The following is a 25,194-nucleotide window of genomic DNA, read 5'->3' as shown; positions in this document are numbered from 1 at the left end:
ACAAGAGACACTACTCTATTTACTCTATGACCTATAAAATGAGGATACCTTTTGCTCCTTTAGTATTGCTTACAATTTGATTCTCATTTTTAGTATCTTTAATCAAACTGGATGAACCATTGAAACTCACCACTTTCTGTTTGAAGTCTTTCTGCAAAACATATATTGATGGAATAAGTGAAATTTTGTATATATGCAATAACAAATGATCAAAAACTAGCACATTTATAAAAATAAATCAACGGAAGTATTAGAAAATAAAGATAGTGAATGAGATAGTACATCATAGAGTGAGAGTGACATAGGGAGAAACAAGATGATTCACGGATTTTTACAACTATGAATGTATCAAAATCACTAACAGATCCTTTTTCAAAAACATCAAGAAGGAAGGATTACAAAATGATTACAAATAACTGTAGCAAGATTGTAATTAGTACATATAATATTATTAAAGTTTACCTTTCCATTTTCTGAGTTGTTCTGAAAATTAAAACATAACAAACTCACAATCAAATAGAAACAAAAATGATTCTAATATCGCTGATACACATTGAGTGCTCTGCAGTGCTCAGGAGATAGTTAGTAGCTATGCTTGGAAGGGTAACATGAGATTAGAGGCAGGACACATTGGATGATTATCAGAGCTGCTTGCTCCATAGTTAGAAGTTAAAGCAAAGAGAGTCTCACATCAATTTGCCATTTATTTATTTCTTTTTGTTCAGGACCCTCAAGGCACAGGGACAGGATTAGAGAGAGGTAGACCTTGGCTGTAGGGAAACACTACCCAAAGCACTAATGAGAATTTATAAAAAAAAAAAAAATGGGGAGGAATTGTTGGAAACAGTGTAGCAAAATTTAAATTGTGTATATGCTCAGTGGAAATGTGAAGTAGTGCTATTTTCCCTGTCTCTCTCTTTCCTATTGTGTACCTTTCTTTTGCGTTTGAAATTATATGGCGATTGCATGTAGGAGAAGCGGTGTGATGCATAACCTGAATTATGTTACTTATCATTACAGTGTCAGGGTGCATCTAATTCTTTATGGGAGTCTAAAAAATACTGGCATTTTAAAGGCAAATTTTCAGTGAAATTGATATACCCCAACATTTCCATTCCCAGTGTAGGCTCCTTTAAATGTCAAAGCGAGCCTGAAGCACGGAATTGTACAAGAATGTCAACAAAAACAGTATTTACAGGAGCCCAAATTGGGAAGAATCCCTAAGTCCATAGGTAAATGGCTAAAAACAATTGCAGCTTATCATCCAGTACAATGGTATTTACATAGAAAAATGAAGTACTGCCACACATTACAACTTGTCAAATGTGGAAAATTCTATATATGCGAAAGTAGGCAGTCACAAAATGTCACATACTTTGTAGTGTCCTTGATGTGTGGTAAGCAGAGCAGAAGATTCCATAGACAAAGCAGAAAAGTGACTTGAAACTCTGAGTTAAGTGTGGGGAAGCAGACCTGACTGCTCATGATGCCCTGAGTGCACTGTCTCCCGCTTGGGAGCTACAAGCATGTGAGGGGCAAAGCCCTGAAGTGTACTGGAAGTCACTAAATGTGTGCTATAGAGGGCATGTCTCAGCTCACAATGGCTTTCACCTCATTTAAAGCCACAAATCTGTACACGTGATCATGAAATGAAATATGACAGGGTCAACTCAGACAGTGAAGAACTGGCCTTACTTGAGTTGTGTAATATGTAGACATGTGATTTTGAAATATCTTCATGGTTACCTCTAAAATATATTTTAATTCCTGAACAAGTAGTTACAGAAAAGTTTGTCATTTGAAAAATTAAATTCCAAAAATTTAAAACAAGTGAAGTCCTAGAGGCAATGGTTTATTTATGGTAAACCTTGAATTTGAACGATTCCTTCACATGTTAGTTATTGATAAAATTGTGGTTCTATTGGTAATATCCTTATAAGAGGAAGTCAAGATTAGAAAAAACCATCATTTTCTCTTCTAAGTACACTTGCCATACTAATGAAGAATATGGCTGAAATCAGTGAAGTAATTTATAACTGCAATCAAAAATGATCAAATAATAGATGTGGGGAAAAGTGAACTAAGTTTTACAGAAGAAATTAATGATAGATAGAATATGTAAAGCATTGTTGTTATTCAAATAGAGAAAAATTACTAAAAGTCATAGAAAGTAGTAATGAATAGTATAAATATAAAACCATAGTCATCCATACCTGTATGAAGGTGGTGTTTTGTACTTAAAGAATTATTAAACTCACCCTTTTCTATTCTGTGTTGATCTGATAAAATAAAAATATACAAAAATCACAGTGAAACATCAACAAAGTGATTCTAATGTGCTTGATACTTCTTGAATGCTCCTCTGCACCAGGATTTATTCAAATACTGTAAAGGGCATCATGTTTGCCGTCTACCATGCTCAGAAACTAAATTAGTAAGCACATTTGGAAGCATTCCACGAGATTAGAGGAACGACACCCGCCTTGTTAAATTTTACAATTTCTTGTTCTCGAATTAAAAATTTTTGCAATGGGAGTCTGACAGTATTTTGCCATTTTATGTACTTATTTTGGCTGGGCCCCAGAAGGAACAGTGACGACATCGATATGTCTTTGAGAGCAGAGTGTGAACCAGGCACATACTCTAATATTTCTTTTTTGTGATAGATGAATCTTGTAATCATCTACTATTGTCAAGTGATGATTTTATATAACAAATATTATGTCTATATATCACCTGGGTAAAACCAGGGTTTATTGAAAAATAGCCTTTCATCTTCCATTACGAACATGTCATTCCTAACTTGAGTTGGTGATGCATTAATATTTACACATATATTCCCTTCAAGAGAATTTGACACCCTCAGTCTGTGAAAGTGGCCTGATAAACATTAAGGTTCACTGTAGGATGATTAGCTACCCTGACAGACATGATTTTGTAGCACTTCTAAGTAGCAGGCTACGAAAGATTTTGAGCAATGTAATCATTACAAAGAAGTATTAGTGAGCTGAGTTTTGTGTGCTATACAGCTTTCAGAGTAGTAAGATTAAGCACCTGTGCAGTCCGGGGAGGAAACTCATGTCAGTGGCTGTGACTGGCCCCATGACTAAACCTTACTGGAGGTACTAACACCCCATCACCGTTTACATAGATGAGTGCGGAACATGCCATTTTATTTTTTTTATGACACAATTTATTTCCTCTTTTCTTGTATGTTCCTCAAATTGTTCTCTGCTTTCTACTGATACCTCATTCATTTACTGTCTCCTCTAATTTTTCAGCATCATTTCTTCTTAGGTCTACTCACACTCATTCTCTATGTTTGTTGTCATCTTCAAAATGAAACTCTCATATGATCAGATAAATTTAAAAAGAGTAAAAATTAAAATTCTGTTTGTTACCGATTTTCAATAACGTACTGCGATGTGTTCTAAATATTCAATTTTTCAGAGTTTATTTAAATATATACTAGTGGAGAGAATATAGGTTGTTGGCATAGTTTAATTTTTCAGAGAAATATTTCACCACATCAAAAGTCCTCTGTGTGAAGTAAGACACTTTCATTACCATTTTGCAATGTACAAGTAGTTAATGTCCTCTGAAAATGAACACATTTCTGAGAAAAATTCCTATTGGCAAAAAATTCTCTGTTGTATAAATGAGCCGCTGATTCACATCTTTAGTATTTTCCTCCATTGAAAGAGTTTACTCAAACTGAAAAAAAGGATATCAAATATGTAAACTGAAATAACTTTGGAGTAAAATCCACTGCAAAATATGCAACATGATATTTCTTGATGGCCTTTGATTTTGGAGTGGAGGTTTAAAAAAGTAAATGAGGACAAAGCAATAAAAGACAAATTGAAACATTGAATGTAATAAAAATTTACAAAGTGTGTAAATGAAAATGTACACTTTGAGCTTAATGCAAAAAATAACAGTTCCTTTCAGAAACATAAAGAGGGACAAAAGATGGAAGTTTCTGCGAAGAAGAGGGAAAAATGGACAGGCCCATAAAAATTTGCCCAGTGTCTCTTGTGACATGGAAGATGCAAATCGAAGGAGTAATACACCATCTGAGAGGTACTAAAGTGGCCCTTCTGGATAAACAGAAACATGTAAGAGTCCTGTGAGAATGTAAACAAGTCATATATTGTACTTCCTTACTGGAAAAATGAAATAGTGCTATTAACCTATCACTTTGTTGTCTGATTGTCTGTCTTTCCTTTAGAACTGGGCATATGTAGTAAGATTCTTATATGAGTTAAATGATATGATATTTATGCTTCTGAGTCAGTTTTACTTCACTTGAGTATTTGGATTCAAGGTGGATCTGTTTTTCTTCAATTGGCTCAAAAATAGAGCCATTAAACCAGGATACATTTCAGGATATATATATATAAAGAAACACAGTGACATGGCAATTCCATCCCCAGTCATAGGCTCCTTCAAATTTAAAGCAGGTACTCAAACCCGCTGTTGTGTGTAGGATGCACCGAGGTCTCAAGCTGGTGAAGTCCCAGTGTCCATCATGAGGTAAATGGAGCAAGGCTTTCACATGGATATTTCACTGGTATTCAGACTTAGATGTACTTGCTGAAAGCTACTCTGCCATGAAAAGATGGCAAGTAGTGATGCAAGTTACAACCTGATGAATTTGGATAACTATGTACACAGGCAAGAAGCCTGACTCAGATGTTCACAGCCTGACAGAGTAATGAGGAAACCCAAGTAGGTAAATTGCCAGAGACAGTGCATTAAAGGGTTTCTCTAAACAACCGTAAATGTCTTTTTGTGAGCTGGAGTCAGTTTTGCATACTGACTCTCAGGGAGGTAAGTGAAGCACTATACAGCACTTTGAATGTGCAACGTGCCAATGGAATGTACACTTCACAGGAGTGTTTTCATTCTGTATGAAATTTACCTCAGTAAACATAGCTAGTCAATAGAAGTGCTCTTCAACTGAAAATAGTGATTCTTCCATGGAATGGAGAACCGTTGTTTGTAAATTTCTTAATTTTTATGTTTATGAAGATAAAACAGTCTACTTCTGTTTAACATACCTTTCATTTTTCTGAACAAGTGATTAGAGAAAAATAGCAGTTGAAATTAAACAGAAAAAATCTTAAATATAGGTCAAATTTTAGCAAAATGGATAATTAGCAGTACAGCTGCACAAGAGACACTACTCTATTTACTCTATGTCCTATAAAATGAGGATACCTTTTGCTCCCTTATTTTTGCTTACAATTTGATTCTCATTTTTAGTATCTTTAATCAAAGTGGATGAACCATTGAAACTCACCACGTTCCGTTTGAAGGGTTTCTGAAAACATACATTGATGGAATAAGTGAAATTTCATATAAATGCAATAACAAATGATCAAAAACTAGCACATTTATAAAAATAAATCAACGGAAGTATTAGAAAATAAAGATAGTGAATGAGATAGTACATGATAGAGTGAGAGTGACATAGGGAGAAACAAGATGATCCACGGATTTTTACAACTAAGAATGTATCAAAATCACTAACAGATCCTTTTTCAAAAGCATCAAGAAGGAAGGATTACAAAATGATTACAAATAACTTTAGCAAGATTGTAATTAGTACATATAATATTATTAAAGTTTACCTTTCCATTTTCTGAGTTGTTCTGAAAATTAAAACATAACAAACTCACAATCAAATGCAAACAAAAATGATTCTAATATCACTGATAATCATTGAGTACTCTGCAGTGCTCAGCAGATAAGTAGTAGCTATGCTTGGAAGGGTAACATGAGATTAGAGGAAGGACACATTGGATGATTATCAGAGCTGCTTGCTCCATAGTTAGAAGTTAAAGCAAAGAGAGTCTCACATCAATTTGCCATTTATTTATTTCTTTTTGTTCAGGACCCTCAAGGCACAGGGACAGGATTAGAGAGAGGTAGACCTTGGCTGTAGGGAAACACTACCCAAAGCACTAATGAGAATTTATAAAAAAAAAAAAAAATGGGGAGGAATTGTTGGAAAGTGTAGCAAAATTTAAATTGTGTATATTCTCAGTGGAAATGTGAAGCAGTGCTATTTTCTCTGTCTCTCTCTTTCCTATTGTGTACCTTTCTTTTGCGTTTGAACTTATATGGTGATTGCATGTAGGAGAATCGGTGTGATGCTTAACCTGAATTATGTTACTTATCATTACAGTGTCAGGGTGCATCTAATTCTTTATGGGAGACTAAAAAATACTGGCATTTTAAGGGCAAATTTTCAGTGAAATTGATATGCCCCAACATTTGCATTCCCAGTGTGGACTCCTTCGAATGTCAAAGCAAGCCTGAAGCACGGAATTGTACAAGAATGTCAACAAAAACAGTATTTACAGGAGCCCAAAATGGGAAGAATCCCTAAGTCCATAGGTAAATGGCTAAAAAGAATTGCAGCTTATCATCCAGTACAATGGTATTTACAAAGAAAAATAAAGTACTGCCACACATTACAACGTGTCAAAGGTGGAAAACACTATACATGTGAAAGTAGGCAGTCACAAAATGTCACATACTTTGTAGTGTCCTTGATGTGTGGTAAGCAGAGCAGAAGATTCCATAGACAAAGCAGAAAAGTAACTATCAAATGCTGAGTTAATTGTCGGAAAGCAGACCTGACTGCTCATGATGCCCTGAGTGCACTGTCTCCCGCTTTGGGAACTACAAGCATGTGAGGGGCACAGCCCTGAAGTGTACTGGACGTCACTAAATGTGTGCTATAGAGGGCATGTCTCAGCTCACAATGTCTTTCTCCTCATTTAAAGCCACAAATCTGTACACGTGATCATGAAATGAAATATGACAGGGTCAACTCAGACAGGGAAGAACTGGCCTTGCTTAAGTTGTGTAATATGTAGACATGTGATTTTTGAAATATCTTCATGGTTACCTCTAAAATATATTTTAATTCCTGAACAAGTAGTTACAGAAAAACTTGGCATTGGAAAAATCAAATACAAAAAATTTAAAACAAATGAAGACCTAGAGGCAAACTTTTATTTTTGGTAAACCTTGAAGGTGAACGATTCCTTCACAAGTTTGTTATTGATAAAATTATGGTTCTATTGGTAATATCCTTATAAGAGGAAGTCAAGATTAGAAAAAACCATCATTTTCGCTTCTAAGTACACTTGCCATACTAATGAAGAATATGGCTGAAATCAGTGAAGTGATTTATAACTGCAATCAAAAATGATCAAATAATAGATGTGGGGAAAAGTGAACTATGTTTTACAGAAGAAATTAATGATACATAGAATATGTAAAGTATTTTTGTTATTCAAATAGAGAAAAATTACTAATAGTCATAGAAAGTAGTAATGAATAGTATAAAGATAAAACCATAGTCATCCATACCTGTATGATGGTGGTGTTTTGTACTTAAAGAATTTTTAAACTCACCCTTTTCTGTTCTGTGTTGATCTGATATAATAAAAACATACAAAAATCAAAGTGAAACATCAACAAAGTGATTCTAATGTGCTTGATACTTCTTGAATGCTCCTGTGCACCAGGATTTATTCAAATACTTTAAAGGGCATCGTATTTGCCATCTACCATGCTCAGAAACTAAATTAGTAAGCACATTTGGAAGCATTCCACGAGATTAGAGGAACGACATCCGTCTTGTTAATTTTTACAATTTCTTGTTCTCGAATTAAAAATTTTTGCAAAGGGAGTCTGACACTATTTTGCCATTTTATGTATTTATTTTGGCTGGGCCCCGGAAGGAACAGTGACAACATCGATATGTCTGTGAGAGCAGATTGTGAACCAGGCACATACTCTAATATTTCTTTTTTGTGATAGATGAATCTTGTCATCATCTACTATTGTCAAGTGATGATTTTATATAACAAATATTTTGTCTATATATCACCTGCGTAACTCCAGGGTTTATTGAAAAATAGCCTTTCATCTTCCATTACGAGCATGTCTTTCCTAACTTGAGTTGGTGATGCATTAATATTTGGACATATATTCCCTTCAAGAGAATTTGACGCACTCAGTCTGTGAAAGTGGCCTGATAAACATTAAGGTTCACTGTAGGATGATTAGCTAACCTGACAGACATGATTTTGTAGCACTTCTAAGTAGCAGGTTACGAAAGATTTTGAGCAATGTAATCATTACAAAGAAGTATTAGTGAGCTGAGTTTTGTGTGCTATACAGCTTTCAGAGTAGTAAGATTAAGCACCTGTGCAGTCCGGGGAGGAAACTCATGTCAGTGGATGTGACTGGCCCCATGACTAAACATTACTGGAGGTACTAACACCCCATCACCGTTTACATAGATGAGTGCGGAACATGCCATTTTATTTTTTTTATGACACAATTTATTTCCTCTTTTCTTGTATGTTCCTCAAATTTTTCTCTGCTTTGTACTGATACGTCATTCATTTACTGACCACTCTAAGTTTTGAGCATCTTTTCTGCTTAGGTCTGCTCACACTCATTCTCTATATTTGTTGTCATCTTCAAAATGAAACTCTCATATGATCAGATAAATTTAAAAAGAGTAAAAATTAAAATTCTGTTTGCTACCGATTTTCAATAACGTACTGCGATGAGTTCTAAACATTCAATTTTTCAGAGTTTATTTAAATATATACTAGTGGAGAGAATATAGGTTGTTGGCATAGTTTAATTTTACAGAGAAATCTTTCACCACATCAAAAGTACTCTGTGTGAAGTAAGACACTTTCATTACCATGTTGCAATGTACAAATAGTTAATGTCCTCTGAAAATGAACACATTTCTGAGAAAAATTCCTATTGGCAAAAAATTCTCTGTTGTATAAATGAGCCGCTGATTCACATCTTTAGTATTTTCCTCCATTGAAAGAGTTTACTCAAACTGAAAAAAGGATATCAAATATGTAAACTGAAATAACTTTGGAGTAAAATCCACTGCAAAATATGCAACGTGATATTTCTTGCTGACCTTTGATTTTGGAGTGGAGGTTTAAAAAAGTAAATGAGGACAAAGCAATAAAAGACAAATTGAAACATTGAATGTAATACAAATTTACAAAGTGTGTAAATGAAAATGTACACTTTGAGCTTAATGACAAAAAATAACGGTTCCTTTCAGAACATAAAGAAGGGCAGAAGATGGATGTTTCTGCCAAGAAGAGGGAAAAATGGACAGGCCCATAAAAAGTTGCCCAGTGTCTCTTTTGACATTGAAGATGCAAATCGAGGGATTCATACACCATGTGAGAGGTACTAAAGTGGCCCTTCTGGATAAACAGAAACATGTAAGAGTCCTGTGAGAATGTAAACAAGTCATATATTGTACTTCCTTAGTGGAAAAATGAAATAGTGCTATTAACCTATCTCTTTGTTTCTGATTGTCTGTCTTTCCTTTAGAACTGTGTATATGTAGTAAGATGCTTATATGAGATAAATGATATGATATTTACGCTTCTGAGTCAGTTTTACTTCACTTGAGTGTTTGGATTCAAGGTGGATCTGTTTTTCTTCAATTGGCTCAAAAATAGAGCCATTGAACCAGGATACATTTCAGGAGATATATATATATATATATATATATATATATATATATATATATATAAAGAAACACAGTGACATGGCAGTTCCATCCCCAGTCATAGGCTCCTTCAAATTTAAAGCAGGTACTCAAACCCGCTCTTGTGTGTAGGATGCACCGAGGTCTCAAGCTGGTGAAGTCCAAGTGTCCATCATGAGGTAAATGGAGCAAGGCTTTCACATGGATATTTCACTGGTATTCAGACTTAGATGTACTTGCTGAAAGCTACTCTGCCATGAAAAGATGGCAAGTAGTGATGCAAGTTACAACCAGATGAATTTGGATAACTATGTACACAGGCAAGAAGCCTGACTCAGATGTTCACAGCCTGACAGATTAATGAGGAAACCCAAGTAGGTAAATTGCCAGAGACAGAGCAGTAAAGGGTTTCTCTAAACAATCATAAATGTCTTTTTGTGAGCTGGAGTCAGTTTTGCATACTGACTCTCAGGGAGGTATGTGAAGCACTATACAGCACTTTGAATGTGCAACGTGTCAAGGGAATGCACACTTCACAGGAGTATTTTCATTCTGTACAAAATTTACCTCAGTAAACATACCTAGTCAATAGAAGTGCTCTTCAACTGAAAATAGTGATTCTTCCATGGAATGGAGAACCGTTGTGTGTAAATTTCTTAATTTTTATGTTTATGAAGATTAAACAGTCTACTTCTGTTTAACATACCTTTCATTTTTCTGAACAAGTGTTTAGAGAAAAATAGCAGTTGAAATTAAACAGAAAAAAATCTTAAATATGGGTCAAATTTAAGCAAAAGGCATAATTAGCAGTACAGCTGCACAAGAGACACTACTCTATTTACTCTATGACCTATAAAATGAGGATACCTTTTGCTCCTTTAGTATTGCTTACAATTTGATTCTCATTTTTAGTATCTTTAATCAAACTGGATGAACCATTGAAACTCACCACGTTCCGTTTGAAGTGTTTCTGCAAAACATATATTGATGGAATAAGTGAAATTTTGTATATATGCAATAACAAATGATCAAAAACTAGCACATTTATAAAAATAAATCAACGGAAGTATTAGAAAATAAAGATAGTGAATGAGATAGTACATGATAGAGTGAGAGTGACATAGGGAGAAACAAGATGATCCACGGATTTTTACAACTAAGAATGTATCAAAATCACTAACAGATCCTTTTTCAAAAACATCAAGAAGGAAGGATTACAAAATGATTACAAATAACTGTAGCAAGACTGCAATTAGTACATATAATATTATTAAAGTTTACCTTTCCATTTTCTGAGTTGTTCTGAAAATTAAAACATAACAAACTCACAATCAAATACAAACAAAAATGATTCTAATATCACTGATACTCATTGAGTGCTCTGCAGTGCTCAGCAGATAGTTAGTAGCTATGCTTGGAAGGGTAACATGAGATTAGAGGAAGGACACATTGGATGATTATCAGAGCTGCTTGCTCCATAGTTAGAAATTAAAGCAAAGAGAGTCTCACATCAATTTGCCATTTATTTATTTCTTTTTGTTCAGGACCCTCAAGGCACAGGGACAGGATTAGAGAGAGGTAGACCTTGGCTGTAGGGAAACACTACCCAAAGCACTAATGAGAATTTATAAAAAAAAAAAAAAAAAAATGGGGAGGAATTGTTGGAAAGTGTAGCAAAATTTAAATTGTGTATATTCTCAGTGGAAATGTGAAGTAGTGCTATTTTCTCTGTCTCTCTCTTTCCTATTGTGTACCTTTCTTTTGCGTTTGAACTTATATGGCGATTGCATGTAGGAGAATCGGTGTGATGCTTAACCTGAATTATGTTACTTATCATTACAGTGTCAGGGTGCATCTAATTCTTTATGGGAGTCTAAAAAATACTGGCATTTTAAGGGCAAATTTTCAGTGAAATTGAAATGCCCAAACATTTCCATTCCCAGTGTGGGCTCCTTTAAATGTCAAAGCAAGCCTGAAGCACGGAATTGTACAAGAATGTCAACAAAAACAGTATTTACAGGAGCCCAAAATGGGAAGAATCCCTAAGTCCATAAGTAAATGGCTAAAAACAATGGCAGTTTATCATCCAGTACAATGGTATTTACATAGAAAAATGAAGTACTGCCACACATTACAACTTGTCAAATGTGGAAAATTCTATATATGTGAAAGTAGGCAGTCACAAAATGTCACATACTTTGTAGTGTCCTTGATGTGTGGTAAGCAGAGCAGAAGATTCCATAGACAAAGCAGAAAAGTGACTGTCAAACGCTGAGTTAAGTGTCGGGAAGCAGACCTGACTGCTCATGATGCCCTGAGTGCACTGTCTCCCGCTTTGGGAGCTACAAGCATGTGAGGAGCACAGCCCTGAAGTGTCCTGGAAGTCACTAAATGTGTGCTATAGAGGGCATGTCTCAGCTCACAATGGCTTTCACCTCATTTAAAGCCAAAAATGTGTACACGTGATCATGAAATGAAATATGACAGCGTCAACTCAGACAGTGAAGAACTTGCTTAAGTTGTGTAATATGTAGACATGTGATTTTGAAATATTTTCATGGTTACCTCTAAAATATATTTTAATTCCTGAACAAGAAGTTACAGAAAAGTTTGTCATTTGAAAAATTAAATGCCAAAAATTTAAAGCAAGTGAAGTCCTAGAGGCAATGTTTTATTTATGGTAAACCTTGAATTTGAACGATTCCTTCACATGTTAGTTATTGATAAAATTGTGGTTCTATTGGTAATACCCTTATAATAGGAAGTCAAGATTAGAAAAAACCATCATTTTCGCTTCTAAGTACACTTGCCATACTAATGAAGAATATGGCTGAAATCAGTGAAGTAATTCATAACTGCAATCAAAAATGATCAAATAATAGATGTGGGGGAAAGTGAACTAAGTTTTACAGAAGAAATTAATGATAGATAGAATATGTAAAGCATTGTTGTTATTCAAATAGAGAGAAATTACTTAAAGTCATGGAAAGTAGTAATGAATAGTATGAAGATAAAACCATAGTCATCCATACCTGTATGAAGGTGGTGTTTTGTACTTAAAGAATTATTAAACTCACCCTTCTCTATTCTGTGTTGATCTGATAAAATAAAAACATACAAAAATCACAGTGAAACATCAACAAAGTGATTCTAATGTGCTTGATACTTCTTGAATGCTCCTCTGCACCAGGATTTATTCAAATACTGTAAAGGGCATCATGTTTGCCATCTACCATGCTCAGAAACTAAATTAGTAAGCACATTTGGAAGCATTCCACGAGTTTAGAGGAACGACATCCGTCTTGTTAATTTTTACAATTTCTTGTTCTCGAATTAAAAATTTTTGCAAAGGGAGTCTGACAGTATTTTGCCATTTTATGTATTTATTTTGGCTGGGCCCCTGAAGGAACAGTGACGACATTGATATGTCTGTGAGAGAAGAGTGTGAACCAGGCACATACTCTAATATTTCTTTTTTGTGATAGATAAATCTTGTCATCATCTACTATTGTCAAGTGATGATTTTATATAACAAATATTATGTCTATATATCACCTGTGTAACCCCAGGGTTTATTGAAAAATAGCCTTTCATCTTCCATTACGAACATGTCATTCCTAACTTGAGTTGGTGATGCATTAATATTTAGACATATATTCCCTTCAAGGGAATTTGACACCCTCAGTCTGTGAAAGTGGCCTGATAAACATTAAGGTTCACTGTAGGATGATTAGCTACCCTGACAGACATTATTTAGTAGCACTTCTAAGTAGCAGGCTACGAAAGATTTTGAGCAATGTAATCATTACAAAGAAGTATTAGTGAGCTGAGTTTTGTGTGCTATACAGCTTTCAGAGTAGTAAGATTAAGCACCTGTGAAGTCTGGGGGGAAACTCATGTCAGTGGCTGTGACTGGCCCCATGACTAAACCTTATTGGAGGTACTAACACCCCATCACCGTTTACATAGATGAGTGCGGAACATGCCATTTTATTTTTTTTATGACACAATTATTTCCTGTTTTCTTTTATGTTCCTCAAATTGTTCTCTGCTTTGTACTGATACCTCATTTATTTACTGTCTCCTAAGGTTTGAGCATCTTTTCTGCTTAGGTCTGCTCACACTCATTCTCTATATTTGTTGTCATCTTCAAAATGAAACTCTCATATGATCAGATAAATTTAAAAAGAGTAAAAATTAAAATTCTGTTTGCTACCGATTTTCAATAACGTACTGCGATGAGTTCTAAACATTCAATTTTTCAGAGTTTATTTAAATATATACTAGTGGAGAGAATATAGGTTGTTGGCATAGTTTAATTTTACAGAGAAATAATTCACCACATCAAAAGTACTCTGTGTGAAGTAAGACACTTTCATTACCATGTTGCAATGTACAAATAGTTAATGTCCTCTGAAAATGACCACATTTCTGAGAAAAATTCCTATTGGCAAAAAATTCTCTGTTGTATAAATGAGCCGCTCATTCACATCTTTAGTATTTTCCTCCATTGAAAGAGTTTACTCAAACTGAAAAAAGGATATCAAATATGTAAACTGAAATAACTTTGGAGTAAAATCCACTGCAAAATATGCAACATGATATTTCTTGATGGCCTTTGATTTTGGAGTGGAGGTTTAAAAAAGTAAATGAGGACAAAGCAACAAAAGACAAATTGAAACACTGAATGTAATAAAAATTTACAAAGTATGTAAATGAAAACGTACACTTTGAGCTTAATGCAAAAAATAACAGTTCCTTTCAGAAACATAAAGAGGGACAAAAGATGGAAGTTTCTGCGAAGAAGAGGGAAAAATGGACAGGCCCATAAAAAGTTGCCCCGTGTCTCTTGTGACATGGAAGATGCAAATCGAGGGAGTAATACTCCATCTGAGAGGTACTAAAGTGGCCCTTCTGGATAAACAGAAACATGTAAGAGTCCGGTGAGAATGTAAACAAGTCACATAATGTACTTCCTTACTGGAAAAATGAAATAGTGCTGTTAACCTATCACTTTGTTGTCTGATTGTCTGTCTTTCCTTTTGAACTGGGCATATGTAGTAAGATTCTTATATGAGATAAATGATATGATATTTATGCTTCTGAGTCAGTTTTACTTCACTTGAGTATTTGGATTCAAGGTGGATCTGCTTTTCTTCAATTGGCTCAAAAATAGAGCCATTGAACCAGGATACATTTCAGGAGATATATATATATATATGTATATATATATATGTATATAAAGAAACACAGTGACATATCAATTCCATCCCCAGTCACAGGCTCCTTCAAATTTAAAGCAGGTACTCAAACCTGCTCTTGTGTGTAGGATGCACCAAGGTCTCAAGCTGGTGAAGTCCCAGTGTCCATCATGAGGTAAACGGAGAAAGGCTTTCACATGGATATTTCACTGGTATTCAGACTTAAATGTACTTGCTGAAGGGTACTCTGCCATGACAAGATGGCAAGTAGTGACGCAAGTTACAACCTGATGAATTTGGATAACTAGGTACACAGGCAAGAAGCCTGACTCAGATGTTCACAGACTGACAGAGTAATGAGGAAACCAAGTAGGTAAATTGCCAGAGACAGTGCATTAAAGGGTTGCTCTGAACAACCATAAATGTCTTTTTGTGAGCTGGAGTCAGTTTTGCATACTGACTCTCAGGGAGGTATGTGAAGCACTATACAGCACTTTGAATGTGCAACGTTTTAATGGAATGTACACTTCACAGGAGTATTTTCATTCTGTACAATATTTACGTCAGTAAACATAGCTAGTCAATAGAAGTGCTCTTCAACTGAAAATAGTGTTTCTTCCATGGAAAGGAGAACCGTTGTGTGTAAATTTCTAATTTTTTATGTTTATGAAGATAAAACATTCTACTTCTGTTTAACATACCTTTCATTTTTCTGAACAACGGTTTACAGAAAAATAGCATTTGAAATTAAACAGAAAAAATCTTAAATATAGGTCAAATTTAAGCAAAATGGATAATTAGCAGTACAGATGCACAAGAGACACTACTCTATTTATGCTATGACCTATAAAATGAGGATACCTTTTGTTCCTTTAGTATTGCTTACAATTTGATTCTCATTTTTAGTATCTTTAATCAAAGTGGATGAACCATTGAAACTCACCACGTTCCGTTTGAAGTGTTTCTGAAAAACATACATTGATGGAATAAGTGAAATTTCATATAAATGCAATAACAAATGATCAACAACTAGCACATTTATAAAAATAAATCAACGGAAGTATTAGAAAATAAAGATAGTGAATGAGATAGTACATGATAGAGTGAGAGTGATATAGGGACAAACAAGATGATTCACGGATTTTTACAACTAAGAATGCATCAAAATCACTAACAGATCCTTTTTCAAAAGCATCAAGGAAAGATTACAAAATGATTACAAATAACTGTAGCAAGATTGTAATTAGTACATATAATATTATTAAAGTTTACCTTTCTCTTTTCTGAGTTGTTCTGAAAATTAATACATAACAAACTCACAATCAAATAGAAACAAAAATGATTCTAATATCACTGATACTCATTGAGTGCACTGCAGTGCTCAGCAGATAAGTAGTACCTATGCTTGGAAGGGTAACATGAGATTAGAGGCAGGACACATTGGATGATTATCAGAGCTGCTTGCTCCATAGTTAGAAGTTAAAGCAAAGAGAGTCTCCCATCAATTTGCCATTTATTTACTTCTTTTTGTTCAGGACCCTCAAGGCACAGGGACAGGATTAGAGAGAGGTAGACCTTGGCTGTAGGGAAAAACAACCCAAAGCACTAATGAGAATTTATACAAAAAAAAATGGGGAGGAATTGTTGGAAACAGTGTAGCAAAATTTAAATTGTGTATATTCTCAGTGCAAATGTGAAGTAGTGCTATTTTCTCTGTCTCTCTCTTTCCTATTGTGTACCTTTCTTTTGCGTTTGAACTTATATGGCGATTGCATGTAGGAGAATCGGTGTGATGCTTAACCTGAATTATGTTACTTATCATTACAGTGTCAGGGTGCATCTAATTCTTTATGGGAGACTAAAAAATACTGGCATTTTAAGGGCAAATTTTCAGTGAAATTGATATGCCCCAACATTTGCATTCCCAGTGTGGACTCCTTCGAATGTCAAAGCAAGCCTGAAGCACGGAATTGTACAAGAATGTCAACAAAAACAGTATTTACAGGAGCCCAAAATGGGAAGAATCCCTAAGTCCATAGGTAAATGGCTAAAATCAATTGCAGCTTATCATCCAGTAAAATGGTATTTACAAAGAAAAATAAAGTACTGGCACACATTACAACTTGTCAAATGTGAAAAAGTCTATACATGTGAAAGTAGGCAGTCACAAAATGTCACATACTTTGTAGTGTCCTTGATGTGTGGTAAGCAGAGCAGAAGATTCCATAGACAAAGCAGAAAAGTGACTGTCAAACGCTGAGTTAAGTGTCGGGAAGCAGACCTGACTGCTCATGATGCCCTGAGTGCACTGTCTCCCACTTTGGGAACTACAAGCATGTGAGGGGCACAGCCCTGAAGTGTACTGGAAGTCACTAAACGTGTGCTATAGAGGGCATGTCTCAGCTCACAATGGCTTTCAACTCATTTAAAGCCACAAATCTGTACACGTGATCATGAAATGAAATATGACAGCGTCAACTCAGACAGTGAAGAACTGGCCTTGCTTAAGTTGTGTAATATGTAGACATGTGATTTTGAAATATCTTCATGGTTACCTCTAAAATATATTTTAATTCCTGAACAAGTAGTTACAGAAAAGTTTGTCATTTGAAAAATTAAATGCCAAAAATTTAAAACAAGTGAAGTCCTAGAGGCAATGGTTTATTTATGGTAAACCTTGAATTTGAACGATTCCTTCACATGTTAGTTATTGATAAAATTGTGGTTCTATTGGTAATATCCTTATAAGAGGAAGTCAAGATTAGAAAAAACCATCATTTTCTCTTCTAAGTACACTTGCCATACTAATGAAGAATATGGCTGAAATCAGTTAAGTAATTTGTAACTGCAATCAAAAATGATCAAATAATAGATGTGGGGAAAAGTGAACTAAGTTTTACAGAAGAAATTAATGATAGATAGAATATGTAAAGCATTGTTGTTATTCAAATAGAGAAAAATTACTAAAAGTCATAGAAAGTAGTAATGAATAGTATAAAGAAAAAACCATAGTCATCCATACCTGTATGAAGGTGGTGTTTTGTACTTAAAGAATTATTAAACTCACCCTTCTCTATTCTGTGTTGATCTGATAAAATAAAAACATAAAAAAATCACAGTGAAACATCAACAAAGTGAATCTAATGTGCTTGATACTTCTTGAATGCTCCTCTGCACCAGGATTTATTCAAATACTTTAAAGGGCATCGTGTTTACCATCTACCATGCTCAGAATCTAAATTAGTAAGCATATTTGGAAGCATTCCACGAGATTAGAGGAACGACACCCGTCTTGCTAATTTTTACAATTTCTTGTTCTCGAATTAAAAATTTTTGCAATGGGAGTCTGACAGTATTTTGCCATTTTATGTATTTATTTTGGCTGGGCCCCTGAAGCAACAGTGACGACAACGATATGTCTGTGAGAGCAGAGTGTGAACCAGGCACATACTCTAATATTCCTTTTTTGTGATAGATGAATCTTGTCATCATCTACTATTGTCAAATGATGATAATATATAACAAATATTATGTCTATATATCACCTGTGTAACTCCGGGGCTTATTGAAAAATAGCCTTTCATCTTCCTTTACGAACATGTCTTTCCTAACTTGAGTTGGTGATGCATTAATATTTAGACGTATATTCCCTTCAAGAGAATTTGACACCCTCAGTCTGTGAAAGTGGCCTGATAAACATTAAGGTTCACTGTAGGATGATTAGCTAACCTGACAGACATGATTTTGTAGCACGTCTAAGTAGCAGGCTACGAAAGATTTTGAACAATGTAATCATTACAAAGAAGTATTAGTGAGCTGAGTTTTGTGTGCTATACAGCTTTCAGAGTAGTAAGATTAAGCACCTGTGCAGTCCGGGGAGGAAACTCATGTCAGTGGCTGTGACTGGCCCCATGACTAAACCTTACTGGAGGTACTAACACCCCATCACCGTTTACATAGATGAGTGCGGAACATGCCATTTTATTTTTTTTTATGACACAATTTATTTCCTCTTTTCTTGTATGTTCCTGAAATTGTTCTCTGCTTTGTACTGATACCTCATTCATTTACTGTCTCCTAAGTTTTGAGCATCTTTTCTGCTTAGGTCTGCTCACACTCATTCTCTATGTTTGTTGTCATCTTCAAAATGAAACTCTCATATGATCAGATAAATTTAAAAAGAGTAAAAATTAAAATTCAGTTTGCTCCCGATTTTCAATAACGTACTGCAATGAGTTCTAAACATTCAATTTTTCAGAGTTTATTTAAATATATACTAGTGGAGAGAATATAAGTTGTTTACATATTTTAATTTTACAGAAAAATCTTTCACCACATCAAAAGTACTCTGTGTGAAGTAAGACACTTTCAATACCATTTTGCAATGTACAAGTAGTTAATGTCCTCTGAAAATGACCACATTTCTGAGAAAAATTCCTATTGGCAAAAAAATTCTCTGTTGTATAAATGAGCTGCTGATTCACATCTTTAGTATTTTCCTCCATTGAAAGAGTTTACTCAAACTGAAAAAAGGATATCAAATATGGAAACTGAAATAACTTTGGAGTAAAATCCACTGCAAAATATGCAACATGATATTTCTTGATGGCCTTTGATTTTGGAGTGGAGGTTTTAAAAATTAAATGAGGATAAAGCAATAAAAGACAAATTGAAATATTGAATGTAATAAAAATTTACAAAGTGTGTAAATGAAAATGTACACTTTGAGCTTAATGCAAAAAATAACAGTTCCTTTCAGAAACATAAAGAGGGACAAAAGATGGAAGTTTCTGCGAAGAAGAGGGAAAAATGGACAGTCCCATAAAAAGTTGCCCAGTGTCTCTTGTGACATGGAAGATGCAAATCGAGGGATTCATACACCATGTGAGAGGTACTAAAGTGGCCCTTCTGGATAAACAGAAACATGTAAGAGTCCTGTGAGAATGTAAACAAGTCATATATTGTACTTCCTTACTGGAAAAATGAAATAGTGTTATTAACCTATCACTTTGTTGTCTGATTGTCTCTCTTTCCTTTAGAACTGGGCATATGTAGTTAGATTCTTATAAGAGATAAATGATATGATATTTATGCTTCTGAGTCTGTTTTACTTCACTTGAGTATTTGGATTCAAGGTGGATCTGTTTTTCTTCAATTGGCTCCAAAATAGAGCCATTGAACCAGGATACATTTCAGGATATATATATATAAAGAAACACAGTGACATGGCAATTCCATCCCCAGTCATAGGCTCCTTCAAATTTAAAGCAGGTACTCAAACCTGCTCTTGTGTGTAGGATGCACCGAGGTCTCAAGCTGGTGAAGTCCCAGTGTCCATCATTAGGTAAATGGAGAAAGGCTTTCACATGGATATTTCACTGGTATTCAGACTTAGATGTACTTGCTGAAAGTTACTCTGCCATGACAAGATGGCAAGTAGTGACGCAAGTTACAACCTGATGAATTTGGATAACTATGTACACAGGCAAGAAGCCTGACTCAGATGTTCACAGCCTGACAGAGTAATGAGGAAACCCAAGTAGGTAAATTGCCAGAGACAGTGCATTAAAGTGTTGCTCTGAACAACGATAAATGTCTTTTTGTGAGCTGGAATCAGTTTTGCATACTGACTCTCAGGGAGGTATGTGAAGCACTATACAGCACTTTGAATGTGCAACGTGCCAATGGAATGTACACTTCACAGGAGTATTTTCATTCTGTATGAAATTTACGTCAGTAAACATAGCTAGTCAATAGAAGCGCTCTTCAACTGAAAATAGTGATTCTTCCATGGAAAGGAGAACCGTTGTGTGTAAATTTCTTAATTTTTATGTTTATGAAGATAAAACAGTATACTTCTGTTTAACATACCTTTCATTTTTCTGAACAAGTGTTTAGAGAAAAATAGCATTTGAAATTAAACAGAAAAAATCTTAAATATAGGTCAAATTTAAGCAGAAAGGATAATTAGCAGTACAGCTGCACAAGAGACACTACTCTATTTACGCTATGACCTATAAAATGAGGATACCTTTTGCTCCTTTAGTATTGCTTACAACTTGATTCTCATTTTTAGTATCTTTAATCAAAGTGGATGAACCATTGAAACTCACCACGTTCCGTTTGAAGTGTTTCTGCAAAACATACATTGATGGAATAAGTGAAATTTCATATAAATGAAATAACAAATGATCAAAAACTAGCACATTTATAAAAATAAATCAACAGAAGTATTAGAAAATAAAGATAGTGAATGAGATAGTACATGATAGAGTGAGAGTGGTATAGGGAGAAACAAGATGATTCACGGAGTTTTACAAGAATATATCAAAATCACTAACAGATCCTTTTTCCAAAGCATCAAGAAGGAAGGATTACAGAACAATTACAAATAACTGTAGCAAGATTGTAATTAGTACATATAATATTATTAAATTTACCTTTCTCTTTTCTGAGTTGTTGTGAAAATTAAAACATAACAAAGTCACAATCAAATAGAAACAAAAATGATTCTAATATCACTGATACTCACTGAGTGCTCTGCAGTGCTCAGCAGATAAGTAGTAGCTATGCTTGAAGGGTAACATGAGATTAGAGGCAGGACACATTGGATGATTATCAGAGCTGCTTGCTCCATAGTTAGAAGTTAAAGCAAAGAGAGTCTCACATCAATTTGCCATTTATTTATTTCTATTTGTTCAGGACTCTCAAGGCACAGGGACAGGATTAGAGAGAGGTAGACCTTGGCTGTAGGGAAAAACTACCCAAAGCACTAATGAGAATTTATAAAAAAAAAAAAATGGGGAGGAATTGTTGGAAACAGTGTAGCAAAATTTAAATTGTGTATATTCTCAGTGGAAATGTGAAGTAGTGCTATTTTCTCTGTCTCTCGCTTTCCTATCGTGTACCTTTCTTTTGCGTTTGAACTTATGTGGCGATTGCATGTAGGAGAATCGGTGTGATGCTTAACCTGAATTATGTTACTTATCATTACAGTGTCAGGGTGCATCTAATTATTTATGGGAGACTAAAAATTACTGGCATGTTAAGGGCAAATTTGCAGTGAAATTGATATGCCCCAACATTTCCATTCCCAGTGTGGGCTCCTTTAAATGTCAAAGCAAGCCTGAAGCACGGAATTGTACATGAATGTCAACGAAAACAGTATTTACAGGAGCCCAAAATGGGAAGAATCCCTAAGTCCATAGGTAAATGGCTAAAAACAATTGCAGTTTATCATCCAGTACAATGGTATTTACATAGAAAAATAAAGTACTGCCACACATTACAACTTGTCAAATGTGGAAAACTCTATATATGTGAAAGTAGGCAGTCACAAAATGTCACATACTTTGTAGTGTCCTAGATGTGTGGTAAGCAGAGCAGAAGATTCCATAGACAAAGCAGAAAAGTGACTGTCAAACGCTGAGTTAAGTGTGGGGAAGCAGACCTGACTGCTCATGATGCCCTGAGTGCACTGTCTCCCGCTTTGGGAGCTACAAGCATGTGAGGGGCACAGCCCTGAAGTGTACTGGAAGTCACTAAACGTGTGCTATAGAGGGCACGTTTCAGCTCACAATTGCTTTCTCCTCATTTAAAGCCACAAATCTGTACACGTGATCATGAAATGAAATATGACAGGGTCAAATCAGACAGTGAAGAACTGGCCTTGCTGAAGTTGTGTAATATGTAGACATGTGATTTTTGAAATATCTGCATGGTTACGTCTAAAATAAATTTTAATTCCTGAACAAGTAGTTACAGAAAAACTTGGCATTGGAAAAATCAAATAAGAAAAATTTAAAACAAATGAAGACCTAGAGGCAATGGTTTATTTATGGTAAACCTTGAAGTTGAACGATTCATTCACAAGTTTGTTATTGATAAAATTATGGTTCTATTGGTAATATCCTTATAAGAGGAAGTCAAGATTAGAAAAAACCATCATTTTCTCTTCTAAGTACACTTGCCATACTAATGAAGAATATGGCTGAAATCAGTGAAGTGATTTATAACTGAAATCAAAAATGATCAAATAATAGATGTGGGGAAAAGTGAACTATGTTTTACAGAAGAAATTAATGATAGATAGAATATGTAAAGTATTTTTGTTATTCAAATAGAGAAAAATTACTAATAGTCATAGAAAGTAGTAATGAATAGTATAAAGATAAAACCATAGTCATCCATACCTGTATGAAGATTGTGTTTTGTACTTAAAGAATTATTAAACTCACCCTTTTCTATTCTGTGTTGATCTGATAAAATAAAAACATACAAAAATCACAGTGAAACATCAACAAAGTGAATCTAATGTGCTTGATATTTCTTGAATGCTCCTCTGCACCAGGATTTATTCAAATGCTTTAAAGGGCATCGTGTTTGCCATCTACCATGCTCAGAAACTAAATTAGTAAGCACATGTGGAAGCATACCACGAGATTAGAGGAACGACACCCGTCTTGTTAATTTTTGCAATTTCTTTTTCTCGAATTAAAAATTTCTGCAATGGGAGTCTGACAGTATTTTGCCATTTTATGTATTTATTTTGGCTGGGCCCCTGAAGCAACAGTGACGACATCGATATGTCTGTGAGAGCAGAGTGTGAATCAGGCACATACTCTAATATTTCTTTTTTGTGATAGATTAATCTTGTCATCATCTACTATTGTTAAGTGATGATTTTATATAACAAATATTATGTCTATATATCACCTGTGTAACTGCAGGGTTTATTGAAAAATAGCCTTTCATCTTCCATTACGAGCATGTCTTTCCTAACCTGAGTTGGTGATGCATTAATATTTAGACGTATATTCCCTTCAAGAGAATTTGATGCACTCAGTCTGTGAAAGTTGCCTGATAAACATTACGGTTCCCTGTAGGATGATTAGCTAACCTGACAGACATTATTTTGTAGCACTTCTAAGTGGCAGGCTACGAAAGATTTTGAGCAATGTAATCATTACAAAGAAGTATTAGTGAGCTGAGTTTTGTGTGCTATACAGCTTTCAGAGTAGTAAGATTAAGCACCTGTGAAGTCCGGGGAGGAAACTCACGTCAGTGGCTGTGACTGGCCCCATGACTAAACCTTACTGGAGGTACTAACACCCCATCACTGTTTACATAGATGAGTGCGGAACATGCCATTTTATTTTTTTTTTATGACACAATTTGTTTCCAATTTTCTTTTATGTTCCTCAAATTGTTCTCTGCTTTGTACTGATACCTCATTCATTTATTGTCTCCTCTAAGTTTTGAGCATCTTTTCTGCTTAGGTCTACTCACACTCATTCTGTATATTTGTTGTCATCTTCAAAATGAAACTCTCATATGATCAGATAAATTTAAAAAGAGTAAAAATTAAAATTCAGTTTGCTATCGATTTTCAATAACGTACTGCAATGAGTTCTAAACATTCAATTTTTCAGATTTTATTTAAATATATACTAGTGGAGAGAATATAGGTTGTTGGCATAGTTTAATTTTACAGAGAAATCTTTCACCACATCCAAAGTACTCTGTGTGAAGTAAGACACTTTCATTACCATGTTGCAATGTACAAATAGTTAATGTCCTCTGAAAATGACCACATTTCTGAGAAAAAATTCTGTTGGCAAAAGATTCTCTGTTGTATAAATGAGCCGCTGATTCACATCTTTAGTATTTTCCTCCATTGAAAGAGTTTACTCAAACTGAAAAAAGGATATCAAATATGTAAACTGAAATAACTTTGGAGTAAAATCCACTGCAAAATATGCAACGTGATATTTCTTGATGACCTTTGATTTTGGAGTGGAGGTTTAAAAAAGTAAATGAGGACAAAGCAATAAAAGACAAATTGAAACATTGAATACAATACAAATTTACAAAGTGTGTAAATGAAAATGTACACTTTGAGCTTAATGACAAAAAATAACAGTTCCTTTCAGAACATAGAGAGGGGCAGAAGATGGATGTTTCTGCCAAGAAGAGGGAAAAATGGACAGGCCCATAAAAAGGTGCCCAGTGTCTCTTGTGACATTGAAGATGCAAATCGAGGGAGTAATACACCATCTGAGAGGTACTAAAGTGGCCCTTCTGGATAAACAGAAACATGTAAGAGTCCTGTAAGAATGTAAACAAGTCATATATTGTACTTCCTTAGTGGAAAAATGAAATAGTGCTATTAACCTATCTCTTTGTTGTTTGATTGTCTGTCTTTCCTTTAGAACTGGGTATATGTAGTAAGATCCTTATATGAGATAAATGATATGATATTTATGCTTCTGAGTAAGTTTTACTTCATTTGAGTGTTTGGATTCAAGGTGGATCTGTTTTTCTTCAATTGGCTCAAAAATTGAGCCATTGAACTAGGATACATTTCAGGATATATATACATATATATATATAAAGAAACACAGTGACATGGCAATTCCATCCCCAGTC

At 34.7% G+C, this 25,194-nt stretch overlaps 1 protein-coding gene across 1 annotated transcript in view; it reads right to left on the bottom strand.

Moving 5' to 3' along the window:
* The window catches only part of 39d1 (enterophilin-1), a 130,818-nt gene that overhangs the window by 20,627 nt on the left and 84,997 nt on the right, over positions 1–25,194 (bottom strand). Inside the window, 14 exon segments of the mRNA NM_001173114.1 lie at positions 131–151; positions 463–483; positions 2,259–2,279; positions 5,306–5,326; positions 5,637–5,657; positions 7,435–7,455; positions 10,515–10,535; positions 10,847–10,867; positions 12,643–12,663; positions 15,710–15,730; positions 16,039–16,059; positions 17,834–17,854; positions 20,880–20,900; positions 23,004–23,024. Coding sequence (NP_001166585.1) covers positions 131–151; positions 463–483; positions 2,259–2,279; positions 5,306–5,326; positions 5,637–5,657; positions 7,435–7,455; positions 10,515–10,535; positions 10,847–10,867; positions 12,643–12,663; positions 15,710–15,730; positions 16,039–16,059; positions 17,834–17,854; positions 20,880–20,900; positions 23,004–23,024 — 294 coding nt within the window.

Source organism: Cavia porcellus, unplaced genomic scaffold (assembly GCF_034190915.1).
Source record: "Cavia porcellus strain 051 isolate PalLab524CR breed Dunkin Hartley unplaced genomic scaffold, mCavPor4.1 scaffold_28, whole genome shotgun sequence".
In the NCBI taxonomy this organism is placed as follows: domain Eukaryota; kingdom Metazoa; phylum Chordata; class Mammalia; order Rodentia; family Caviidae; genus Cavia; species Cavia porcellus.
This window is presented reverse-complemented; position numbering and strand designations above follow the sequence as displayed.